Source organism: Bombus terrestris, chromosome 9 (assembly GCF_910591885.1).
Source record: "Bombus terrestris chromosome 9, iyBomTerr1.2, whole genome shotgun sequence".
Taxonomy (NCBI): Eukaryota; Metazoa; Arthropoda; class Insecta; order Hymenoptera; family Apidae; genus Bombus; species Bombus terrestris.
Window position 1 is genome coordinate 2,403,617 of NC_063277.1, and position 23,137 is coordinate 2,426,753.

At 33.0% G+C, this 23,137-nt stretch overlaps 3 protein-coding genes across 17 annotated transcripts in view; 2 read left to right on the top strand and 1 right to left on the bottom strand.

Moving 5' to 3' along the window:
- Window positions 1–12,703, top strand: part of LOC100643368 — a 67,389-nt gene extending 54,686 nt beyond the window's left edge. For 10 of the 13 annotated variants that reach the window (XM_012311376.3, XM_048408415.1, XM_048408411.1 and 7 more), the window contains 6 exons: window positions 17–393; window positions 754–1,029; window positions 1,631–2,090; window positions 2,378–4,326; window positions 4,414–4,625; window positions 4,788–12,703. In XM_012311376.3, coding sequence (XP_012166766.2) covers window positions 17–393; window positions 754–1,029; window positions 1,631–2,090; window positions 2,378–4,326; window positions 4,414–4,625; window positions 4,788–5,508 — 3,995 coding nt within the window. In that variant the 3' untranslated portion in view covers window positions 5,509–12,703. The remainder of the gene's footprint in view (window positions 1–16; window positions 394–753; window positions 1,030–1,630; window positions 2,091–2,377; window positions 4,327–4,413; window positions 4,626–4,787) is intronic. The other 3 variants (XM_048408416.1, XM_048408417.1, XM_048408414.1) reach the window with 2 other exon arrangements.
- A 1,330-nt stretch (window positions 12,704–14,033) lies between these two features.
- On the bottom strand, window positions 14,034–21,774 carry LOC100650000 (rhomboid-related protein 2). Of its 3 annotated transcripts, none has more exons than XM_012311372.3 (5): window positions 21,291–21,774; window positions 17,499–17,577; window positions 17,182–17,370; window positions 16,553–16,878; window positions 14,034–16,475 (listed from the first exon to the last, which is right to left on the bottom strand). In XM_012311372.3, exons 1-5 carry the CDS (start codon window positions 21,341–21,343, stop codon window positions 15,965–15,967), a joined length of 1,158 nt encoding a protein of 385 aa, XP_012166762.1. In that variant the 5' UTR covers window positions 21,344–21,774; the 3' UTR covers window positions 14,034–15,964. The 3 variants fall into 3 exon arrangements, with proteins under 3 accessions (XP_012166762.1, XP_003397500.1, XP_003397499.1); XM_003397452.4 differs by lacking the exon at window positions 21,291–21,774 and adding an exon at window positions 18,144–18,492; XM_003397451.4 differs by lacking the exon at window positions 21,291–21,774 and adding an exon at window positions 17,790–18,137.
- Window positions 19,347–22,914, top strand: LOC100651372 (Meckel syndrome type 1 protein). Its single transcript, XM_003397460.4, has 4 exons — window positions 19,347–19,687; window positions 20,223–20,916; window positions 21,960–22,318; window positions 22,389–22,914. Exons 1-4 carry the CDS (start codon window positions 19,611–19,613, stop codon window positions 22,789–22,791), a joined length of 1,533 nt encoding a protein of 510 aa, XP_003397508.2. The 5' UTR covers window positions 19,347–19,610; the 3' UTR covers window positions 22,792–22,914.
- The last annotated feature ends 223 nt before the right edge of the window (window positions 22,915–23,137 follow it).

Sequence of the window (23,137 nt, forward strand, 5' to 3'; positions counted from 1 at the left end):
ATATTTCGTTTTCCAGAAATACCAAGTAGCGCGACGAAATGTTGCTCAGCCTGTTTCAATCGAATATCTCGTCGATTAGCACCGCATCTAACCGGTGGTACTGAAGTGCCCGAGGGCTCAGCCGATTCCCTTGCTCGACAATGGACGGATGAGGAACTGGAACAACTAAGGAGAGCCCTTCGAGAGCACGGTACCAACTGGGTGAAGGTTGCCGAGCAAATAGCTGGAAAGACGAACCATCAATGCAAAAATTATTATTTTGCCTATCGAAAGAAGCTGAGTTTAGATCAGGTTGTAGCAGAATATTATCAGTCATTGGGGGAAGAGAGGAGACCTTGTTTAACGGACGAAGAAGAAAGCGGTAGCAGTACGAGTAGCTGTGACGAGTTGGCGGTAAGCTGTTAATTAGTTTCCTTGAAAGAATATTTATAACGATTTTATACAGAAAAGTAAATTTTGATGAAGATAAACTATATTTAATAATATTGAATGAAACTGTACTTTAAAGTTGCATCGCACGAGTTAAAGAAAAATTTTGTAATTTTATTAAACAATGTGCAATTTTCTCTTTCCATAAATTAAATTATATAAAATTATATCTATTATAATACAAATCTTTGTAGCAAGAAGAAATAAATTCATTATTTTTAAATTTTCATTTTACATATACATACGGTGATTTAAGCATACGCGCATATAATTATCATTACTCTTTCTTATAATCGATTCTTAATCTCATTATTTTTTATTTAGGTCCATGATTCGAGCGATACAGCCAGTGCAGGTAGTCCAGCGAACAATTTGTCCAGTGGAACACCAAGTACACCGGGTGCCACGGCATCCTCGAATCTGCCAATATCCTATTCGCGATCGACAGACCAGAAGCTTGGTGACAAGTTAGTAGCGGATATCGCTGTGGTATCGTTGGTACCTCCGGTGAGCATAGGCCCATCGCAACAGTCTTCCACCAGTGGAAGTAGCAACGCTGCTTCGGCTGGCACTAGAGAAGATTATGATAGTTCTGCCACGGTAAGACCAAGTTTTAATTCGCTTGATGGTTAATGAGGAAATTCTAGAGTAAATTATGTCGCTTGTATGCATTATGTAGCATTTATGAGAGAGAACATTTTAACTGATTGATATTTAGTTCAAGCTGATTATTGATATTCGCAGCGAGCAAAAGTTTTATTAATTAATTTTCTTTTTATTATCTTATTTTTCTTAAATACATTTACTTTTCATTTTTCTTCTCATATATTTTTAGGTATTACTTTATATTTTACAAGATTTTTGTATTTTTATTGACTTATTTTAATCAAAATTAGTATAATAATAACTTTTATAATTTATTTCTAGTAGATTACAACTTTCTTTCAATTTATTATTCTGTACATTGAACATTTCATAGTTTTATAGAACTACTGAAACGATTAATCTTACATAATCTTCAATAAAATTATACCATCAAACTATATACCTGAAAAATAAATTGCATTATCCTACAGAATTAAATGAGTTAAAATGATCTCAATGCTATTTTAGTTCTGTTTTCCTTATTTTCATAATTAAATATGGAAAGAAGTTTGTCACTTGATAGGGCCGTCTGATAGAGGTTCGCTGATTGTTTCAGGAGACAGCGGACGAAGGTCAGGGAGGTACCGATCTAGAAAATAACAGCGTAGTCGTTACGTTAACAACTGCCAATAATTCCACGACGCTGCAACAACAGCACCAGCAGTCGCATCAACAGGTGCCACCACCTTCACATTCACCACCATCCACTACCAGCAACTCCAATCCTCTCACCGTGAAGGATCTTATGCTTGGCGTTATCGAGATGCAACTGAAACGTAATCCTAACAGTCCAGCTGGTACCGGTGGTTCGTCGATACCAGTCAACTCTGGAACACCAACGATATCGAGTATATTAAAAACGGATCATAGGAACGATATCACCTTTGTAAGAGAGTATAAACCGTCGGTCACTATGGCAAATGCTAGTATGCCAAGGGACTCGAATTTGGCTACTTTGTCGGTGGTATCTGGTCCTCATCATGGACACCGATCTGCTCCTAGTCCTCAACAAATTGGTAAGTATTCTTCTTTTTCTTTTTCGTTATGAACGGGTATTTTACCAGTTGTCTTCGTTTGCTTATTTGTTTGAATTTTCTAGTTGTTATACATTTTTTTATTAATTTTTTATACAACTATCTAAAAAAAGGAGTTGAAATGTTACATCTACGTTTGTAATCTGTAATCCTATTATCCTATATTCTTTTGATTTATACAACTTTAATTATTAAATTTTGTAATTATATAATTATTTTCATTACTACAGAAAATAATCATAGACGAAAATTCCTTTATTCCTTATTAGGTCAAATGCAAGCAACTATTACTCCCTGTCCACCGGCGCCATCGAGCAGTCAGTCATCGACATCCGATATACTTCCAAAGGAAGGATTAGTCGTGATGCAAGTACAACAGGCGCTACGGGAAAGTACCGAGGGCACTCTAGATCTGAGTATCAAGAAACCAAGGCAGCAACAAGAATACAATCATTCCCTGCAAACGCTTCACAAACCACCAACCGTTACACTCTACCGGCCAGAACCTCCACCAGGAGCTTATTATCATCCTCACGCTCACCCAGAACAAGGACGCGGCGCGAAAAGTCCTCTGGTGTATGCGTCATCGCCACGACCTCAAGCACCTCTTACACCTAAGATGAATAAAGTCTCGGTCCCACCGCCGCATCCTAAGTTATCACCCAAGTTAGGCGCGATAGGGACAACGAGCCACAAAAGTGGTTCTATTACACATGGTACTCCAGTGTCCACTGCACGTTACGAGGGTCTTCTTAGACAGATGACTCCTCCAGGAAACCCTGGTAACGCCTCTGGAACGCCCAGCGTGCCTAGCGGCGCCAATGCAGTGAACGCTCCCAACAATCAAGGACCTAAAGAAACGGGATCCATAACTCAAGGGACACCTGTTCATCCTTTCGCGGTGGATAAGCGCGCGCCAATGTACGATTATCACCGCACCATTAGACACTCACCTGTAACGACGGGCAATATCCCTGGCCAAGGTCAGGCCCAACCCGGAACGGCAGCAGTGGTAGTGACCCATAGCAATCAGTATAATTCTTATTCGGGACGACCGCCTCCTAGTTACACCATGGAACAACAGTTATCTTCGAGACAGATAATCATGAACGATTACATAACCAGCCAACAGATGCATGCACGTAGTCGAAGCGTTGGTACGTCTGAAGGTAGTAGTAAAAACGAAGCACCATCTACGTTGTACTATACCAGCACACCTCCGCCACAGACCCACACGCAGCCTCGACAGGGCGTGATACAGAGGCATAACCCACAAAAACAGATCCATTTTCCGCCGCCACCGGGACTGGAGGCGTTCTCCAGTTTGGTGGATGTCGCTGTACAACAACCAAGTCTTCCGGTTCCCCATCCTCATGGACATCCTGCATCTGGTACCAGCAGTCACGAAGGTCTTGGTAAGACCATGGCAGATAGATTGTTGGCTGATCGTTATGGGGATAAGCATCGTCTAGCCATGCATCAAGATCATAGAATGACTGTAGCTCATCATCATCAGCGTGACAGAGAAAGAGAACGAGATCTGGTTCACCTGCGCGAGAAGGAAGAATACAGACTACAAAGAGAGAAAGAAATTCAACAGGAGCACAGATTGGCTCAGCAGAGGGAGAAAGATGTGCAACATGCTGAACACAGGCTATCGTTACAGCAACGAGAGAAAGATATGCAGCATACTGAACACCGTCTTACCGTCCATCAACAAAGAGAGAAAGAGATTCATCAGCAAATGGCAGCAGCTGCTGCTCAACGTGAGAAAGAACATCAAGAGCATCGTTTGGCTGTGCAACAGCAGAGGGAGAGAGATTTGGCACATTTACAGCAGCAACAGCAACAGCAACAGCAGCAGCTACAACAGCATATTCAACAACAACAGAGGATGGAAGCTGAAAGAAGACACATGGCTCAGCTGTACAGAGATCAACAGCAGCAACAGCTTGATAGGGACAACAGACTAATAAGTACTGGGTTTACTCAATCCTCGAGACTTCAGCAACCACAACAATCCCAACAACAACAACAACAACAACAACAATCATCCTCTAGACAAAACCAGTCCTCCAATCAGCAGCAAAACGAGTCAGCATCTACGTTAACTGCTGCCAGTCTGATAGATGCTATTATAACACACCAAATTAATCAGAGTGTCGAGAACACTGGTGGAAATTCTCAACCGCAGCGACCTGGTGATCGTCTTTTCCAGGTAACTTAAAATTTGTTGTCTTAATTCTTGCGTGATGTAATTTAATTTATCAAGTGTTCCTGTAGGTAAATGTGTTTTATATAATAGAAAACTTTTCAGGGATTTCATCGGGAAGCCCCAGTAGAACCAAATGGGATGGCTCATAGCCCTGCCGGCGAAGGAAATGGTGGCAACAACGGAGCTGGAAGCGCAGGTGGCAATGGAAGTGGAAATAAGCCGATCACTCTTGGAGAACACGTTGACCATATTGTTTCTAAAGATTATGGTCCACCACATTCCTCATATAGATCGTATAGCGGGTAAGTTTTGAATGTAGTTTACTATATTTTTCATAACTCGCGTTACTCTAATTCCTCCAAATAGATATTATATATCGTTTACGTAAATAAAATTATATAAATAAAAATAAAAAAAAAACTATTATAAAGATTCTTGTAATAAAATGTTTCCTGATCAAATAGGTATCAAATCTCGGAAGATCAGTGGAAGAGGCGAAAAACTAGCGAACCCGATTCCGTTAAAGCCGGAGACGAGCGTCAAATAATTCGAGTCACGCAGCAACAATCGCAACAGCAGCAGCAGCAGCAGCAGCAACAGCAACAGCAGCAGCAGCAGCAGCACCAACATCAACACCAACATCAACACCAGCATCAGCAACCAGCATCATCAGTAGGAAAACAATTCCACTCGGTCGAGCCTGTTTCGCCACCAGAACCAGGTACTAATCATTACGGTCGCCGCCTGTATGAAACAACCACTGCCACATCAACTTCTGCAACTCCTTCCAATAAGCCGCACCTTTCACCTTTGGATTACGTTAAGAACAAGATCGTTGAAGTGATGCGTACATCGGAGGACGACAAAGGAGGTAGCGTAGCTGACAGAAACGGAGGAAACGTAACGAGCGGAGAAAAGGACGACAAAATCGGAGGGAACGTGGAAAGCCCCTCGAGCGGAGAAATGATGGTCGACGAGACTCCGAATCAAACTCCTCAACCACCAGCACCGGCACCCACTACCACCTTTTATCCATTCAGCGCTTTAGGCGTTCACACTGGCCCGCCGCCAGCGCCACCACCCCCGACTTCCGGATCAGCCTCTGTGACAAAGTCTGAGCAAATGCAAGCCGAGCCGGCACCATTGCTTTCTGCGCAGTACGAACCACTTTCTGACGAGGATTGATAGTCTAATAATTTAGGAACGTGTACAGCAATCTGTACTGATCGACGCTCTGAGAATATTCTTCTTAGGGTATTTATGTGGTTTGTTTATCCTGGATGAAAATCATATTCAGACTACGACAATGAATGTTGAATATTTCATAATTACCAATATCTTTTCTCGGGCGTTAGCCACTGCGTTCTAACTGGTCGTGTCCAATAGTTCTTCTCAAATGATAAACAAGTCAAAGAACCTTTTCTCTTATTTCGTTCCGTTTCGTTCCGTTTTTTCATTTCCATTCTCTTTTTTTCTTTTCCTTTTTTTTTTTATCATGAACTCTATCATATTCCGCAAATAGAGATTATAGTACGATGTTTTTATATATATGAATAGAGTTTATTTTATAAATTTCATATTCCGTCAGTGTATTCTTTTAGTCGAGGATCGTTTCCGTACTCTCTGTGTACATGTAAATGCGGTTGTTTTACGGAAACGTTATTATTTTTTTAATACTCGTCCCAACGCACGAGAAACGATAATAGCGTAATTTTAATTAATAATTGATATTTTTTTACGCATTACTTATTCTCCGCGCTAATCTGTACGTAAACGTTGTGTATAATTATCAGCTAGATTAAATATAATTATTTCTGTTTTCACCGCCACTTCTTTTTGTTTTTTATAAAAACGCTATGATTTTTTTAAGATATCATTCGCTTCTAACTTATACTAGTTACTTATACAAAACGAGGATTTTTTAATTTCAAAACGGCACAGAGGAATCTATACAGATGTAAAATTATTAAATCTTCTGTAATACACATATCGTCGTGATATTTAATTTTTTTATTGAATTTGAAAAAAAATATAAGAACAGTGTGTAGCGAAATTTTGGCTAAAAGCGAAAATTGTTTTTAATGCTCATAAAAACTTTTGAGTAGTGTTCAGTCGTCTTTCTACACGTAATTTTGCGTCTAATTATAGAAAGAAAGTGTGCATCGTACGCAAGTATTCGATCCTTTCCAGAACAAAACCATCAACAAAGATTAAGCGAATAGAATCGACCTGTAGAACGTCCAGGCTAGCCCAAGTTCACAATGGAGACGCTTTTTTGTACATAATGAATGATATATAATCGTTAAACGACGATACAACGTTAGAAAGGCATACGTGTTTTTATTTGGAATGAATCTGTGATGTGTCTGGGAGTATAAAAAAATAGCCTCATCTGTTAATACCAGTGCGAAGAGATCGTAGCCTCAAATTTTGACGAAAAGTCAATATGGCGGACGTGTAAGGACATATAAAATGCATCCTCGCACAGGTTGACGGTGTACTATCTTATCGAGATCATATTTAAATGTTCTCTCCTTGGTGAAGTGGGTTTTAAACAAAACAACAAAAAAAGTGTAATTCTAAGTGTTGTACATAGTACACAATATTAATTTCTAAGTTGAACAAGTAGGTATATGATGGCTAGTTTAATCGTATGCTATATTGTAAGAATCTAGATTTAGCGTAAGTGATGTAGCTAGCATTTAGGGATTAGACGCCATGAACTGACTAGGGAAAGAACTTCCCGAACTACTTCTCTTATTAATAATAAAAAGAAGAAGAAGAAAGAAAGAAAGAAAACGTATACAGGCGATTATAAATGATCAATGGGAAGAATGATCATCCGTCACATGCAAGCGAATGGATGTGAATTTTATTTTATTTGATTGAAATTATAGAACCTGTACGCTCTGACTATCAAACAAACAAGAAGAATACATTACGCAGTTATACACGTTGCAAAACACAAGTTACATTTTCACTTACTCGGATAAATACATATACATGCATACATACATCGGTGAAGACACGTGTAACACATAAAGAATTTTTATATAGCCTAATTTTATATTTGTATGCAAACGTAAGTTGAACCGTGCGGTCTGCTCCTTCATTTAGTCACGCGACACTCGAAACGAGAATCTTAGTCCCCTTGTCATAAGAAAAATATTGCTTTTTATTGCAAATATTTGCTGCACCGGAAATCACTTCTACCAAACGAGTATATATACATATATGTATACATGCATACATAACACACATACGTATGTATGTATGTATGTATGTATGTATATGCTTATTATATACATACATTTAATATATGTGTATATTCCTTCGTACTTTATTTCTTTACACACTTTTTATATAATCAAGCTCATGAAAGCTCTCGAGAAAAAAAAGCATTCAGTCGGACAATGCGAGTGCCTCTATACATTTGCGCGAACTATTTTTACCAAAATGTAAACATAGATTTCGTTGTCTCTACATTGTGGGTCGCGGTAACATCATCCTCGGTTCGCTTTATATGTTTACGTCGTTTCGTTTCCGCGAGGATCATATCGGAAGAGTATCCAATATTATATGTACATACTGCACACGCGTGAAATATTTGTTCAATAGAGAATGTTCGAACTATAACGTCGGTGAAATAGAGTTCGTTTGCATCTATATATATATATATATATATATACATGTACGTATGTATGTATATATGCATGTATGTATGTATGTATGTTGCGAAACATGATCGTTTCAGTGAAGCGGACAATGTCCAAAAAATGGAACAGATGTCTCGAGACCAATGTTATAAACGAAAAACAAAGATCTTACAAAGCCTCCTTGACACGATCACGAGTTGATAAAGTAATGATTTTGAAATTCCAAGACTTCTGTATGTTAACTTTTCTTCGACGTTTTTTTCTTCTAACAATTTTACTTTTCTTGAAAACGAAAAAAAGAACGAAAGGAAAAATTTAGCTTTTCCTATAGGCGTTCGTATTAACACGTTGACTGCCACGACACCCGAATACGGGTGCGTTTCTGGTCGAGCCGCGTAACCCATATTCGGGTGTCGCTTATTTCACTACTTGCGAAGGATCGTCGTAGGTATTTGAAAAGATATTCCATAATAATAAAACTGTTGAATTGTTATAAAAGTAATACGAAAATGGTTTATTAAAAAATCATTTAGAATGTAAAACTTTAAAGCATTCTGTACATAACCGAGGTTGGTCGGCACAATTTGGACAATAAGTTGTTGTTTTCTTCAAATTCTTTTGTGCCTTTGTTCGGTCCATTCGACGTCTTTTATTCGCATAACATAGTTTGCATGCGCGTCTAATGCTTCTTCCGGAATCATTTTTCCGGACGGCGATATTATGCCAACTCAGTCGAAGACAAGGATTTTTTGTATTTTCAGACAACCCTAATAATTTTGCAACTAATAATTGTCTAAATATTCTAATATTTATATTTTTCCTTGTTGGAATTTTGTAAACCGTCAAAGCGTTTAGAACAGAAATTCCCAGAAGGAGTTGAATGCCAAGTTTTCTGTACCGTTTGATTCCTTTCCTGATTGTGATGGCATAAAAAACCATTTGATCGGAATAATCTATACCACACTTTCCTTCATTATATTCAACAACAGCTAGTGGTTTTATTAATGTTGCGAACAAACGAAACGAAAGATTATTCTTGAGACCACCACATGAGCGACTCGCATTACTAAAATATCGATGGGAGCATCTAGCAGAGAACGCTTGGTACTGCTGCACGTGTGGCCTGGCGGAGATTTCTTTGAAAACACGCGTGGCAGTCAACGTGTTAAACTTTAGCACAGGAAATACTCCATAGTTTATAAACGAACAGCAACGGTGGTATCGGGACACTTCAGGATTGCGAATTCGTCGTTTACCTCTCGCGAGTTACATGTTACCGTCGTTCGTCTATAAAAAAAAAGAGGAAGAGTGAAAGAACGAGAGAGAGAGAGAGAGAGAGAGAGAGAGAAAGAGAGCGTGTGTGTATGCAAAACAAGATCGTTTGATAAAACCGTGTCTGTAAATAAACGAACTTATTAACCTTCGCTTCGCCAGTGGTCTCATGTTAAGGATTCTTAGTGTCTTTTCAACTTGCGACTTCGAAAAAAAGAGAACTTCTGCGTTCTATGCCGCGATTTTTACATATTTTTAAACGACAACGTAAAAAGGAGTCTTTAAAGATCTCGGATGTTAAGGAAACACGTGATCATCGATGCATCCATGCCGACACACTGTCCTTTCTCATGCTGTTGTGATTATAGTAATATCGCGTCATTCGAATGAATTATATTACGTTTAGTTGGTAACACAGTATCAAATTATGGTCACCATCATTATTATCTTTATCTCTACAATTACAATTACAATTATAATATCCCGTCATATTGATTAATCCTGCAATAGCATTTTGTTTTTTGGGATTATCGAAAGCGGCAATCTTCGCGAATGTAATTCCAATGATTTGCATAAATTGATATTCTGCGATCTATAAATCAGTGTAACAGATTTTTACCCTTCTTATTTGGGCAAAACTCACGTCATTTCCTTTTTTCCAATATAATTAACTTTCAAGTTATTGACTTTCATTGACTTTCAAAGAGTCATGTAAGATATTCGATTATTTCTTGCAAATCCGAACGTAACATCATTATACATGAAGCCAATGTATATCTTTTTCGTAGAAATTATTATTTATACTTTTGTCATATCGTATAGACCTTTCACTTCGGAAACTGGGATCTTTTATGTCCTATACTAACTTGGATCTTTCGCTGTTAACTGGATGTGCCACTGCAGGATTAATATTGTTCTGTTCGATCGTAGAATCGTGAATGTCAAACAGAACGGGATATAAATCAGAAATTTCTCTCAGCGTTTGATAGTAATTTAAAATACTGTTCTGTTCAACGCATATAACGTAAAAACGATATTCAAAATGAAATGCGTTAAAAGATGTCAATCAGAGGTCATCTTCTCAGTATTATTTGGATAACCTGCCCTGGGCGCAAGAAGGTATTCGTGAGAAAAATTAAAATAACAATATACAGGGTGTCCGAGTCTTTTCCAGGCAAATTTTATCGGAATGTTCTATAGATATAAATAAGAAAAAAATGTTATACAAATATAGGTCGTTGGAAGCTTTATTAAAATGTAATAATAAAAATGAAAAATATAAAAAAGCAATACGTAAAAGTTAGATCACCAGTATCGGCTGACTTCGGATCTCGATACTTTAATGTGTGAATAACCTTAGAAGAAAATACTTATATTAAACAATTATTAATATATGTGAACGAATACAAAGATTTAATTAATTCACTGAGATGGACTTTCTAGATAATTTTAAATTGTGATAGTAACGCTTAATAATTACATTGATTGTGAACTGATCCTTGTTTTATAACATAGTACATTCAAATCAGCTTCTTGAAATTTTTCTATAAAGCTTCGAACGACCTATATCTACGTAACATCCTTTTCTTATGTACACCTAAGAAAGCATGACCAGAAGAAATTAGAATACCCTGTATAAACATGTGTACACTATATAAATTCACGCGAAGAAAAACACCATGGAAATTCTGCAGCTTCGCATAAGATATACAGAGCATTTATTTTAGCCAATGGTAAGGCGATTCACAATCAACATAAATCATATTATTACGGAGCTTTACATTCATCGTAACATCAAAGAAATAAACAGCAGAAAAGAACAAAAAGATAAGAGTAAATTTTAAATTATACAAAATCGGAGTCCTGAAGAATACCGTGTTTAAATGCTTCCAATAAATTAAACAAATAAAAAACAAGATACATATAGAGAATGGAATATTAGGACGAAACAAATACATAAACGGAAAAGTATACCTAGTGTGAACGACAGCAGTTTCTAAACCGTGATCCGATTGTACTTTTCGAAGAGTGCCCTTGGCGTTTCTCTGCTTTCTTTCTGCTGCATTAACGTAGATTGTCGTAGGTCGTAGGTGATCGAACGCTTTTACTTTTCTCGCTCGCCGCCTTATCGAACTTCATCATCAATAGCTCCATACATAGCCATTCGGCCGTAATACGAAACTTATGAAATATACATATTGAGTATGTATAATCGCCAAATTAATACACACAAAATTATATGTGTCTCTCAGAAACTACGTTGGTCAACTTCATACATCAAGAGATAAAAAAAAGTGGTAGAGAAATGTATATACCTTGTTTATTTTACGATTATTTATGTTATATTCTTCCAGTGTACGAATAAAACAATAAACTGACGAATGTAAGTCATCTTTTTTTTGCTCAGAGAATGCAATTCTAGAATTTGATGGGAAGTGTTGATCAATTTGGCTCCTGAGAGCCAAATATATATGTGTACCGGAAAAATTGTTGTGAACTCTCTTTAATCTATGCGTCGATCTTTGTACATACGTACAAACACGACTCGACATTGTGCAATTGCGTGTAAAAATATTTTCAAGATTAACACTTGCTCAGATCGATACTCTCGAGCGATACTCTCGAATGTTAATAGCGGAATCGAATGTCCTATATTAGAGTTGGAGTTAGAAAGTGGAGTACGACAATGGCAATCCTCTTTTTTAGGTATTTCGCAACATCGTAAGACAAAGTCAAGTGAAAATAAATATACATACACGAGAAAACACACAGACACGATGAAAGAGAACGAAAAAGATGAAAACTAATATTATCGTTGACATGGCAGGTAAATCACATCTAGACTATTCTATAGACTAAAAACGACGTAAGATATCGATAAGGCATCGTGTGTATGTACCTATAATCGTTTTCAACCTGAAGGGACATCTATCGATCGATGATTCCTTTCGCATAAGGAAATCTGTACATAGGTAAAAGAGAGAAAGTAGATGGAATGAAGTAAAGAACACGCCGAGGTACTCAGCTCCATCCTAAACAAAAAATATTGTATCATAATAATAATAATGATGATGATGATGACGATGATAATGCTTATGATGCAGTTGCGCGGAATGCGAGAAGCTAATAAGGAGACAAAAGAGTAAATGAAACGAGATTTAAACAAAAAGGAAGAGGAAGAAAAAGTAAAAAAAAAAAGAAAAAAAAGAGAAAGGAGAAGTGAAATAATAACATTAAAATAAACAAAAGAAGAAAGGCTAAGAAGCGATATTACCTACGAACCCGCTATTAATGCGATTAATTCAAATAAATTAACTACAATTAATAGCGAGCGAGAGCATACCACGCCTACAGTAAACTACAGGTGTAGCATACACGATAATATTATTATCAAGACAGTTCAATGTAAATTGTTATTTTTGTTGAAATAAAAATCACCTCCGTTATAATAACGAGCACCCCTTTTGACTCTTGTCTCTGTGAACACTTTATTATCGTTTTTATTGTGGTCAATTATGGATATACAGAGCGTACATGAGTCTCTTTTTTTAAGACGCGCATAGCGCCGTATGAAATTTAAAGTTCCTGATAGATTAATATAAAACTGAAATTTAAGGTTTAAATTCACAAATTACATATATCGAAATATTTAATTAGAAAGAATAGCCTGGGTTATGTCAAATTTATTTTTACCCTACGATTCATTGTTCCTTCGTTTTATTTCCTTATTAGGTAAGGAGGATGAAAAAGGGTACACATTTATTTTTGGTGGGTCAGTCATTGGTGACTCATGTGACAGGAAACGTGTTAACGATTAGTAAATTTCAAAGGAAGCTTCAAACTGATTTCGATATCTAATAAGTATTTTCCTTTTGAAATAGATAAAAATATATATGATAATTTAATTATACAGTTAATCATTTATGTACATAAGTAGAATCTAACGATATGTCGTTCTTTTTTTTTATTGATAAATATAATACTTGACTGAAGAAATATATGCATATATAGGAAATGATCGTACCTGTCCAAAATAATGGTACTTATTATTAAGATAGAAACTGTTTATCGAACGAATGAGGAAACTTAACGATTATCTGTATTTTAATGTCGAAATAGTATCTAAAGCGATGGTTGATTTAGAATTTACTCTATTCTATTTTATACAGAATGCGTGCAAAATATGCAAGTAATATGAACAAAATGTTTCTTTGTCGCCGTATCGAGTTTAATTATTTTAGGTTAAATATTTAGTGTCGCTCATAATTAATTTTGTAATAAGAAATTTATATTCTAATTTTATAATGAATCTAACTATTACTCGACGATTTAACAATTTTGATTTACAATAACGAATCACAAAGTAATAAAACATAAATTAATTAAAAATTTAATTAAAACAATTCAACACATATCTATCAAATTGCAACATTAATATAATTTTTATAAATACTAAGAATAGACTTTACTCGACGATCTTTTTTACTGTCCCATTTCATTATTATTGCTAAAATTAGTTGGTATTCTCTTTTTTTTTAATAATGATTCCCTTCTCCAGATAAATAGTTCTGCTATATAATATTTACAGTTCATACAATATCGAAGGTTATCAATAAGTTACTATATAATTTTGTAATGCTAAAAAGTAAAAATAAAAAAAATATATTTCCCATTAAAAAATACAGTCCTCAAATTTCTGTTTATCTTTAAAATTATTTGACTAATTATGAGCGATACTATACGCAAATAATTATTGATTTTATATAGTAGCACAAACACGCATTTTTTAATTTAAAATTTCATATTTATTATAAAACTTACATACACAAGATAATACATAAGAAGCACTTACATGCGAAGGATCATCTAAATACGATTAACGAATAAAGTTGAGGTTCTTTGATAAATTTTTCTTTATTCGGTCAATTAAAATTTTCTTTATTCGCTCAAGTTCGTTTTAAAATAATTTTTGTTCAGTTTCTCTCGATTTTCTGTCGGATTACCCTGTCTATTAAGATCATTACAACTATCATGTAACATACATTTTTGAAACAACAACTTCACTTCAATTATCGTATTAATTACGTCTTTTACAATGAAGCTCTTAAACTAATAGTTTAGTTTCATGTTTTGCATTTTCATTATATGTATTTCGTTACTCTCGAGCACAGTCTAATTTTAAATCAGTTATCTTAATATGAAAGTACAAAAATGAAGAACTTATATTATCTTTGACTTTCATTGGATTGTAAGCTGTGTTCCCTTTTTGTGCGTATTTCAGATATTTGAATCTTAAGGGTATGATTATTATTTATGTGATAAAAACAAAAGAAGAATGAGAAAAATAAATAAAGATTTTATTTGGTGAGAATAAAAAAATTAATATACTTGCATTTTCCTTGCATATACTGATATTAATAACTAGCTTAATTAGTAACAGAACATAATAGGTATACTTGTGCATGACAAACCCGAATAATTATTAAAATTACTTTAAATTGAAATATACTGTTTCAAATGATTGTACCTCATGATTCACGGGTATCTTCTAAAATAACTTTTATGATTTTGATATATTGCCAAAATTTAAGATAATTACTGTTGAATTAAAAATTTTGTAATATTTTAAGTGTGACTTTATGAAAGTTGTGTAATATTTTATTATGAACAGAGTAGTTAAAATTAAATCTCAATATGTTTATTTTCCTGATAAAATTAAAATAGTGCGTTTTTAAATAAATGATAATGTTAAAACAGTGCTATTTTTTATATACACCTCAGACTTAGATTTCATTTTATACTTACAAGGCACTAGTAATTTTTTATTTTCTATTGTCGTTCTATTTTCGTCAAGTTTTTATCTATGTTGAAACAAATAATTTTACTATTTTAGCAGCCAAAACATAGATTTTGCGAAAGAATAAGTTTCTGAAGGTCTTTATACATCTTACACATATATGTGGACAAATTTGTTCTGTAACATTAGTTTAGTAGATTGCAAGTCAGGTACATGACATAGTGAATTATAAATACATGATATAATGAAGCACAGAAACTTATTACATAAAAATTACCATAGAAGAGAAACGTTCCATAATAGTATATATGTATATAAATATATATATATATATACCAGTAATACTTTAATATTTTACATATATTATAATAATAAAATTTATTTCTTCAAAATTAAATACTAATCAAATATTACTCTAATATGTACTCAAATATTGAAAACAACGCACTATAAAATAATCATATTGCAATTATCGCTTTAGGACATAGCATTTATAACATTTATATCTTATCATTATATTTTATAGCATTTAATATTTTATCTTTGAACGATTATCATTTAACGTACTTAATTTATTATTATAAAAATAATTGATTTTATTATACTTTTAGAGACCATGAAATAGCAAAAAAGTTATATATTACGTTTTTTCACTATTAACGCGGAATATTATCGAGTATAAAATTATTTGTCATTACGATATGTAATAGCTATTTCTCCTGTGCAAAATATAGAGACCTTCTATATCACAGTACGCAATATATTAATGTTCAGTTTAGATATATACAAGTGCACTGAAATTTGCACCTTATTTATCTAACTGGTATTGTAGAAAAAGTTTCACCTGTCTCTACTTACATAGTGGCAAGATTACAAACTTCGACTGCGTTAGAAAACGCAACAGCATTAAGAGTAACTAATCATAATAAGACGTATATAAAATATTCCATAAAATGGCGGCTGTCATAAGTACAGTGTAAGTAATAATACTGGCCCACCACACAACTTTTTCCCAAGTTTTTACTTCGAGATTACGAAGTACATTTATACCTACGAGCAAACCCGCAATGGCACCAGCAAAGTGAGCAACATATCCAACTTGGTCATTGGTTTCTAATACGTAACGGTTATATATTGCTTGACTAATGTCAACAACTGTTACAATAAGGAATACTAACAATTGTAAAATAGCAAATTCCATTTGCGACCAGTTCATTACTATAGTTGCCACATGAGCTGTAATTAATGCATATACACCACCTGATGCTCCTGCTAAATATACTGTAGGATCCGATACAGAGGTACCAAGAGATCCTGCTACGACACCTGCTATATATATAGTTAATACTCTCCACCATTTGTGTACCATCTCCAGTGGAATACCCAGCATTATTTGCACAAGTAGATTTACTACTAAATGAAATACTCTGTATAAAGAAAGGTACATATATTTTAATTATTTAATCATATAAACAGTTATCTGTAGAATAAGAAAAATACATACCCCACATGTACAAACATATATGTTAAATACCTCCATGCTTGGTATCTTTTATGTGGATTATAAATAAATAATGTAGCTGCTGGTCCTTCGACTGAAGGTGATTTATATACAATCACGTCGTATAAAAATAAAGTAATTTCTAATATAGATATAATTATCATTGCTAGTGCTGGAGGTTTACAACTATATTCTTCTTCATACTGCCCATCAGGTATGTCACTAGACCTTGCTAGACCTTCAAAAGGAGATGGTCTTTGTGGGACCATAGATTGTACATATCGTTGCACGAGATGACCAAAAACACCTTGCATATCTTTTCTGTGAATCTAGAGAAGAATATAGAATTTGTTTATTAGTTTCACATTGAATAATAAAAGATATTATTGTAAAGTAATCTAAGAGAGATAAAATAGATTCTATAATAGCATAAATTCAATTGACCTGGTAATCAACAGATGATTATTGATCTATTAAAAAATAGTCTTTTATCAATATCTTTATTTTTTCAATAAGATAAAAGTAATAATATATAGAATAAAGTACATAAATAAGCATTATTCTATCGTAAGAACACAATTGCAGATAAAGTAAAATTATAATAAAAGTAATAGTAATAGAGATAAAAATACCATAGCTATAAATTCTGGATAATCTAGATATCCAGAATCATCTAGATCTGCTTTATGCATTATTATATGGACAACCCTGGTTGGAATATCATTAGAGTAACTAGAACTGCGTATCATAGCTCGTAATTCTTGATACGAGATTTTCCCATCTCCATCAAGATCATATTTTTCAAATATAGATTTCCAATGCTGAAAACATTGAAATTATTGCAATATATGAAAAGCTATACCTTTTATCAAATTTATATTATATAATGTTTATACAGGTTATGGGACACTTATAATGAAAATTTTACATAGAAAAGATAAACTCTTACAGAATTATTATACTGCAGTGGTATTGTTATACCAGACTCTCCTTCCTGATTACTTGACATTCTTATTAATTTGAAACCTCTGCAACACAAAATAAAACCTAATATAAATAAATATATGATACAATAAATATTATATAACTTAATTTCATTATTTTTATCCTAAAAAAACAAATTAGTCCTTTCAAAAAAGTGAAGTAGTATAATTTATTGAAATTACTATAAAAAATATATTTTACATTTTATACTTAATAAAGGAGAGAATATATATGTACATTTAAATTCTTTTCATACCTATATCCGGTTAATTTGTCAAATTTGTACATTTGTTAAATTGTATATCAAACCTACGAATGACACAAGTTATGTCTACTTTTACGGCACACGATCTACTACATTCTCTAGCTATTACGGAGAAATTTACTTTACACATTATTTATACGTATGATACACAAGTATTTTATCTTATCAGATCGATGCATTATCCGGAATATAGACAGAGAAGATTTATATATTGTGTAGTAGACGAAAGAGATACATGTACGGTTCTACATGTATTCTATATATCCGCGTGATGTATATCGTACATAGACATTGATTTATTCAAGCATCTTTGATTTTTTTGAGAAATACCATTAATCTTAATACCTCTGCAGTCGACAAGAATTTTAATCGTCAGTCAAATAGCTTAGTTTATCTTCGAACCAAATTTCCCATTACTATGATCGGTTAGTATTATATGTACACAGTACGAAGACTCGTATCTCATCAGGTATAACAGGACACGTTTTGAAAAGACTATACGGCTGAAAGTCGCCAGCGTCGCAACTCGCAACAGGTGAACTTAAAGCGGCCGAAGCATCGCACGAATAGAAAGTACCGTAAGATGTTGTACTGTATGGCAGAATGTTGTAATTATTTCTTTATTGACATAACAGAACAGTTCTACCTGTTTGTATAGTTAGATAAAATAAAATTCTTATTAATAATAAAATTAAGAATCTAATTCCTAATATAACAATTTTCAACTTCTTCTTTTCCCTTATAATAATTTGGATAACTGATTAAAATAAATGTTAATGATGATTGAAATTACAAAAAAATTCCTTATTGATAATAAAATTAAAAGTGGAGATAGTAATTAAAATCTAATATTATTGTAAGATATAATCATAAAAAGTTGTAATTCACGTGCACCGGTATACTAACAAGAATACATATCTTCATTGATGATTCATACAGTTTTCTTAGTGAATCATAAAATTCGTGTGTATGTAAGTACACTAGATAGCTCGCATATGTATGTATATTGTTTAGCTTTCCTTTCATCAAAAAATTAATGAAGTCTGGAGCGACATTTGGTACTTTGTTACCAGCAAGTGATTAAAATAGAATATGACATTAGAGTATTTATAAAAGAATTGTGAGAGATTCATATAAATAGAATTACATAGATCAAAATGCTTATGAAATATTAAAAAATTTCAGATTATCCGTTCAGTATTACTCTCTTAAAATTATTATAATGATATGTTATTAATGTTAGCTATATCATTAAAAAAGAATGATTTATTATTACATTATTAGAATAATATAATATAAATACACTTTTATTCCATTTTTTACAAAAAATTATCTGCAATTCAAAATCTTAATACATGCCATTGAAAACTAATATTCTATGGATAAAACAATATCTTATACATGTATATACATGTAGGTATATACAGATAACTTTCTTGATATTTAATCACTCGCGAAAGATATGTATTAAATATTGCCGCGTTTATTACATGTTTCGCCTTATAAAAAGCTGACTCAACAGGATGTAATGTTTTTACAACTACATTTTATTTCTATGTCAAAAGAAATTCGTCACAATCATACGTAAGAGGGTACAGACAACATAAAACGCAAGTACTCAACTGTGTGTGTATATATTCATGTTGTCAGGCCCGTTACCAAGCAACAGAGGAATCGACATACAATATTTCGTATGCGATTGTCGGTACCTTGTTCTCGTCAGTTAGCTTTCTTTTCTCATACACAAATGTTCTTTTATTTCAAATCGATTTCTTATCAAGTGATCAATATACTTGGGAGTAAAAACAAAAAATGGCATATAAAATACGGAAGCAAAAAATTGCCGTCAATTACAAAGTTAAAGAACCTATAAGCAATTTTAAAATAAGGTAACATTTTGAATCTTCATCTTTCGTTATGATACTAAAGTTTTACAAATGTCAACGTTCGTAAGATTATTATTTTTCACTATTATTGTCTATTTATTATTCCTTTCTATTATTATCTCTTTCTTTGTCAGTTCCAATGTATTATTTAAAATGTATAATTAACCCTGAACTGGTATACATACTATTTTTCTTAGACTATTAAATAGCACACAAGGTCTCTTGTGCATTGAAATACAGCTCACATTGTGTCATCTATATTATATATGTCAGTAAAAAGATTATTTTATAAAGGAGGAGGAGGAGGACTATGTAAAATAAATCACTATCTATTTCCATAAAAAATTTTGCTAAGACCGTGAAAGAGTCTGGCATGCTATTGCAAGATTAATTTTGATCGTTCAAATTGAAAACAACGCGACTGTTCTGCCGCTGAAACTGGTACCAGACATGTCGATAGAATTAGATCCCGGCCATCTGGCAGAGATTGTTTCTACCTTCTAAATTGTATTTATCTTCCGTGTGTTTATTGTTTCAGAGTCAAAATCGTGCAGCAAAGGCCTTTGCTTGCAGAACTGCTCGAAAACGAAGGGGATACCAGGGACTCGAATTTTCTTAAAGAGGAGGATCGTATTTTTAACTGGCAGGAAAAAGTATTTAGTCCATTCGAACTAAGTTTTTACAGTGAAGAAACGAATTGTCTGACTGAATGTCAGAAAGCATATTACAGACAAATCAAAGAGAAGAATATCGAGGGATCTTATCTTTATACCTACACACAAAATGATTCTTATTACCTGGGTGACGAATTGTTAACAAAACCTTATAAGACAAAATTGGCAATTAAAAACCAAACTGCATTGCCAACCTTGCAAAATCGTAAACCTTTCCCTGAAAGGTACAATAAAGCGGTCATTGATAATGCACCTGATGAAACAAGGATTCGAACGAATCATTATCTTTACATGGAGCGTTCCACAATGTATGTCATGGTTGATTTATCTGAACGAGATAAAATCTTAACACGCTCCGACGAGAATACGGAAATAGTGCTGTTCACGATCACGTATAATGAATTGCATAAAATTCTGACGGTAAATCCCGACTTCACGGACGACCATTATTACACTATCACGAATTCCAGCGGCATTCAATTTAATTATTGGCTCGAGCATGTTTCCGAGAAACAATCGTCATTGGAATTACAGCAACAACAAAATGAATCGCGAAAAGTGAGTATGTATATGTATATAAAATGCATGATCAGATTTTTCCATGGTAAACCGGTTTAAACATGTTTGCATATTTAAATGCTGTCTCCTTTAGTTTTTTGTATACCTTTCATCAGTTGAAGGTGAAAGTTATTATTACATTTTTAATCTAGTGTTACAAGTAAAATATTTAGGATTAAATCAGTTGAAGATTTGATTACATTAATTCAAATTTTTTCATTGTAAATTGGTTTGAACGTTTTAAAATATTTCTATTTAATTCTGTTTGCATATTTACATACTGTCTTTTCTATTGTTTTCGAGTTAAAAATTTTATTAGTAATTTTTCTAATTTTAATTACATGACAATATTATATTATAAAATATATACATACCCAACATAGGAGATTTCAGAGATTTGTCTCATCATTCTTTGAGGATAGAACATAATTCTTGAATTCAGCGAAAATTAATCATTAACACAACAGTTATAATTTTGTATAATTAAACATATGACACACTAAACTAATTTTAGTTGTTTTATTTTACATTTGGTTAAAACATACTCGGGAAATGTGATTATCTTCATATTTAATTCTGTATTTTCGATCATTTTACTACAATACAATCAAAACTTATTAGTTACTTAGAATATATGAAATACGTGGAAACGATGAAGTACATTCACCGGCGTAGTCTCAAACTCAACTGAATCTTATGGCAGTGAATGGCTCCTTGAATACGTTTACACTATCGATTCTCCTCCGTATACATATATGAATACATACATATATCTATATGTTTTATGCACACGGTCGAGCAGTATATATTATTTAAACGGAAAAGCAACTTTCACACAGTTTCGGATTATCACGATAATGTATTATCGTAGTGTATTATCTAAGATATTATCCTGTTATATGTAAAAAACATATATTTTTTATGATAAAATTATTTAAGAAATAATTACAGACATTATAAAAATGTTTTAAAATATCATACTTATTAATTTTTTAATAATATATGCAAGGTAACCAGATAACGTTTTGATTTTTATATTATAGGAAATTAAAGAACATCTGATGTACAAAGAAGCAGAAATGTTTCACAGCTTTCAGTTAGCATCACCAAATGTATATAAATTTTTTATAAAATTGGACATTTTATCAGCTCATGATTTCTTTTTTAATGGACTTTGTATTTCTTACTATGTTGATTTGCCAGAACATTGGGGCACAAGTCAAGTTGATAGGTTGTATGGAAGAACTCAAAGATGTAATTTAAAGAATAACTCTGCATATTTTAGTTATGCCTCTGAAATATCATTAGATTTTCAATCTGCAGCTATCCTTGATGCAAACAGTATTTTACCATCTTGGCCTCGATTATTACTATCAGTTACATCACTTGACAACTGGTTTAGGTAAATTAAATATAAAAATTTTTATATTTTGCATAATAAAAAAATTAAATTTAACAATTAAAAACTTCAGATATCGTACAGAAGGTTATGCTGCTGTTCCTTTGCCTGTATTACCTGGTTCATATAAATTCAATATCCCAACTTGGCGACCAACAGGAAGTATTATTAACACCCTTAGAAGATTTTTTACAGGTGGTACTTATGAATTGGAAGACATAACTCACTGTAGTATCCCAAAAGGACATGAAGATAAAATGTTAAATAAGTCATACTTAAATGTTACGCCAAGTGGTTACATTAAGTTAAATATGAATATCATCCATCAAACTCATGGCTCAATTAAACAAGATGATCACTTAAATTATTTTCAGAGATTGAGTACAGATAAACTTATGACTAATATAGACAATATTTTTGAACAGTTCAAAGCAGCCAGAGAACGTATGTTACAAATAAAAAATTTAAACATTTAATTTATTTGATTTTAATATAAATGATTAATAAGCTATAAAAAAGTGATCTGTGATATATTGTAAGTAGTAGATAAAGGATAATCTGTGATGCATAATATTTGAAAATAAACATTTTTTAATACATTTGTAAAATGGTGTAGAATATTATAATTTCTTCCAATAATTATTATATATCAGTTTAAAAGTAATTTCAGGATATTTATTTTTAACCTACAAATATATTTTGTCGAATTGCTTTACATTCATAATATACAATATTTGAATTATTTCTTCTATATGTTTTTAAATAATAATACACGAAAGGAAAGATAATAAAATAATTACAAATACAGCTGGTTACAATTAC

Excerpts from the sequence above, each read along its gene's own strand:
- LOC100651372 (XM_003397460.4), top strand. The coding sequence starts at position 19,611 with ATGGCATATAAAATACGGAAGCAAAAAATTGCCGTCAATTACAAAGTT. Across the intron at positions 19,688-20,222 it reads ATAAGCAATTTTAAAATAAG|AGTCAAAATCGTGCAGCAAA; the intron begins GTAACATTTTGA and ends TTATTGTTTCAG. Across the intron at positions 22,319-22,388 it reads TCACTTGACAACTGGTTTAG|ATATCGTACAGAAGGTTATG; the intron begins GTAAATTAAATA and ends TAAAAACTTCAG.
- LOC100650000 (XM_012311372.3), bottom strand. The coding sequence starts at position 21,343 with ATGTTCTATCCTCAAAGAATGATGAGACAAATCTCTGAAATCTCCTAT. Across the intron at positions 17,578-21,290 it reads TCTGAAATCTCCTATGTTGG|AGGTTTCAAATTAATAAGAA; the intron begins GTATGTATATAT and ends TTTGTGTTGCAG. Across the intron at positions 17,371-17,498 it reads CACTGCAGTATAATAATTCT|CATTGGAAATCTATATTTGA; the intron begins GTAAGAGTTTAT and ends CAATGTTTTCAG.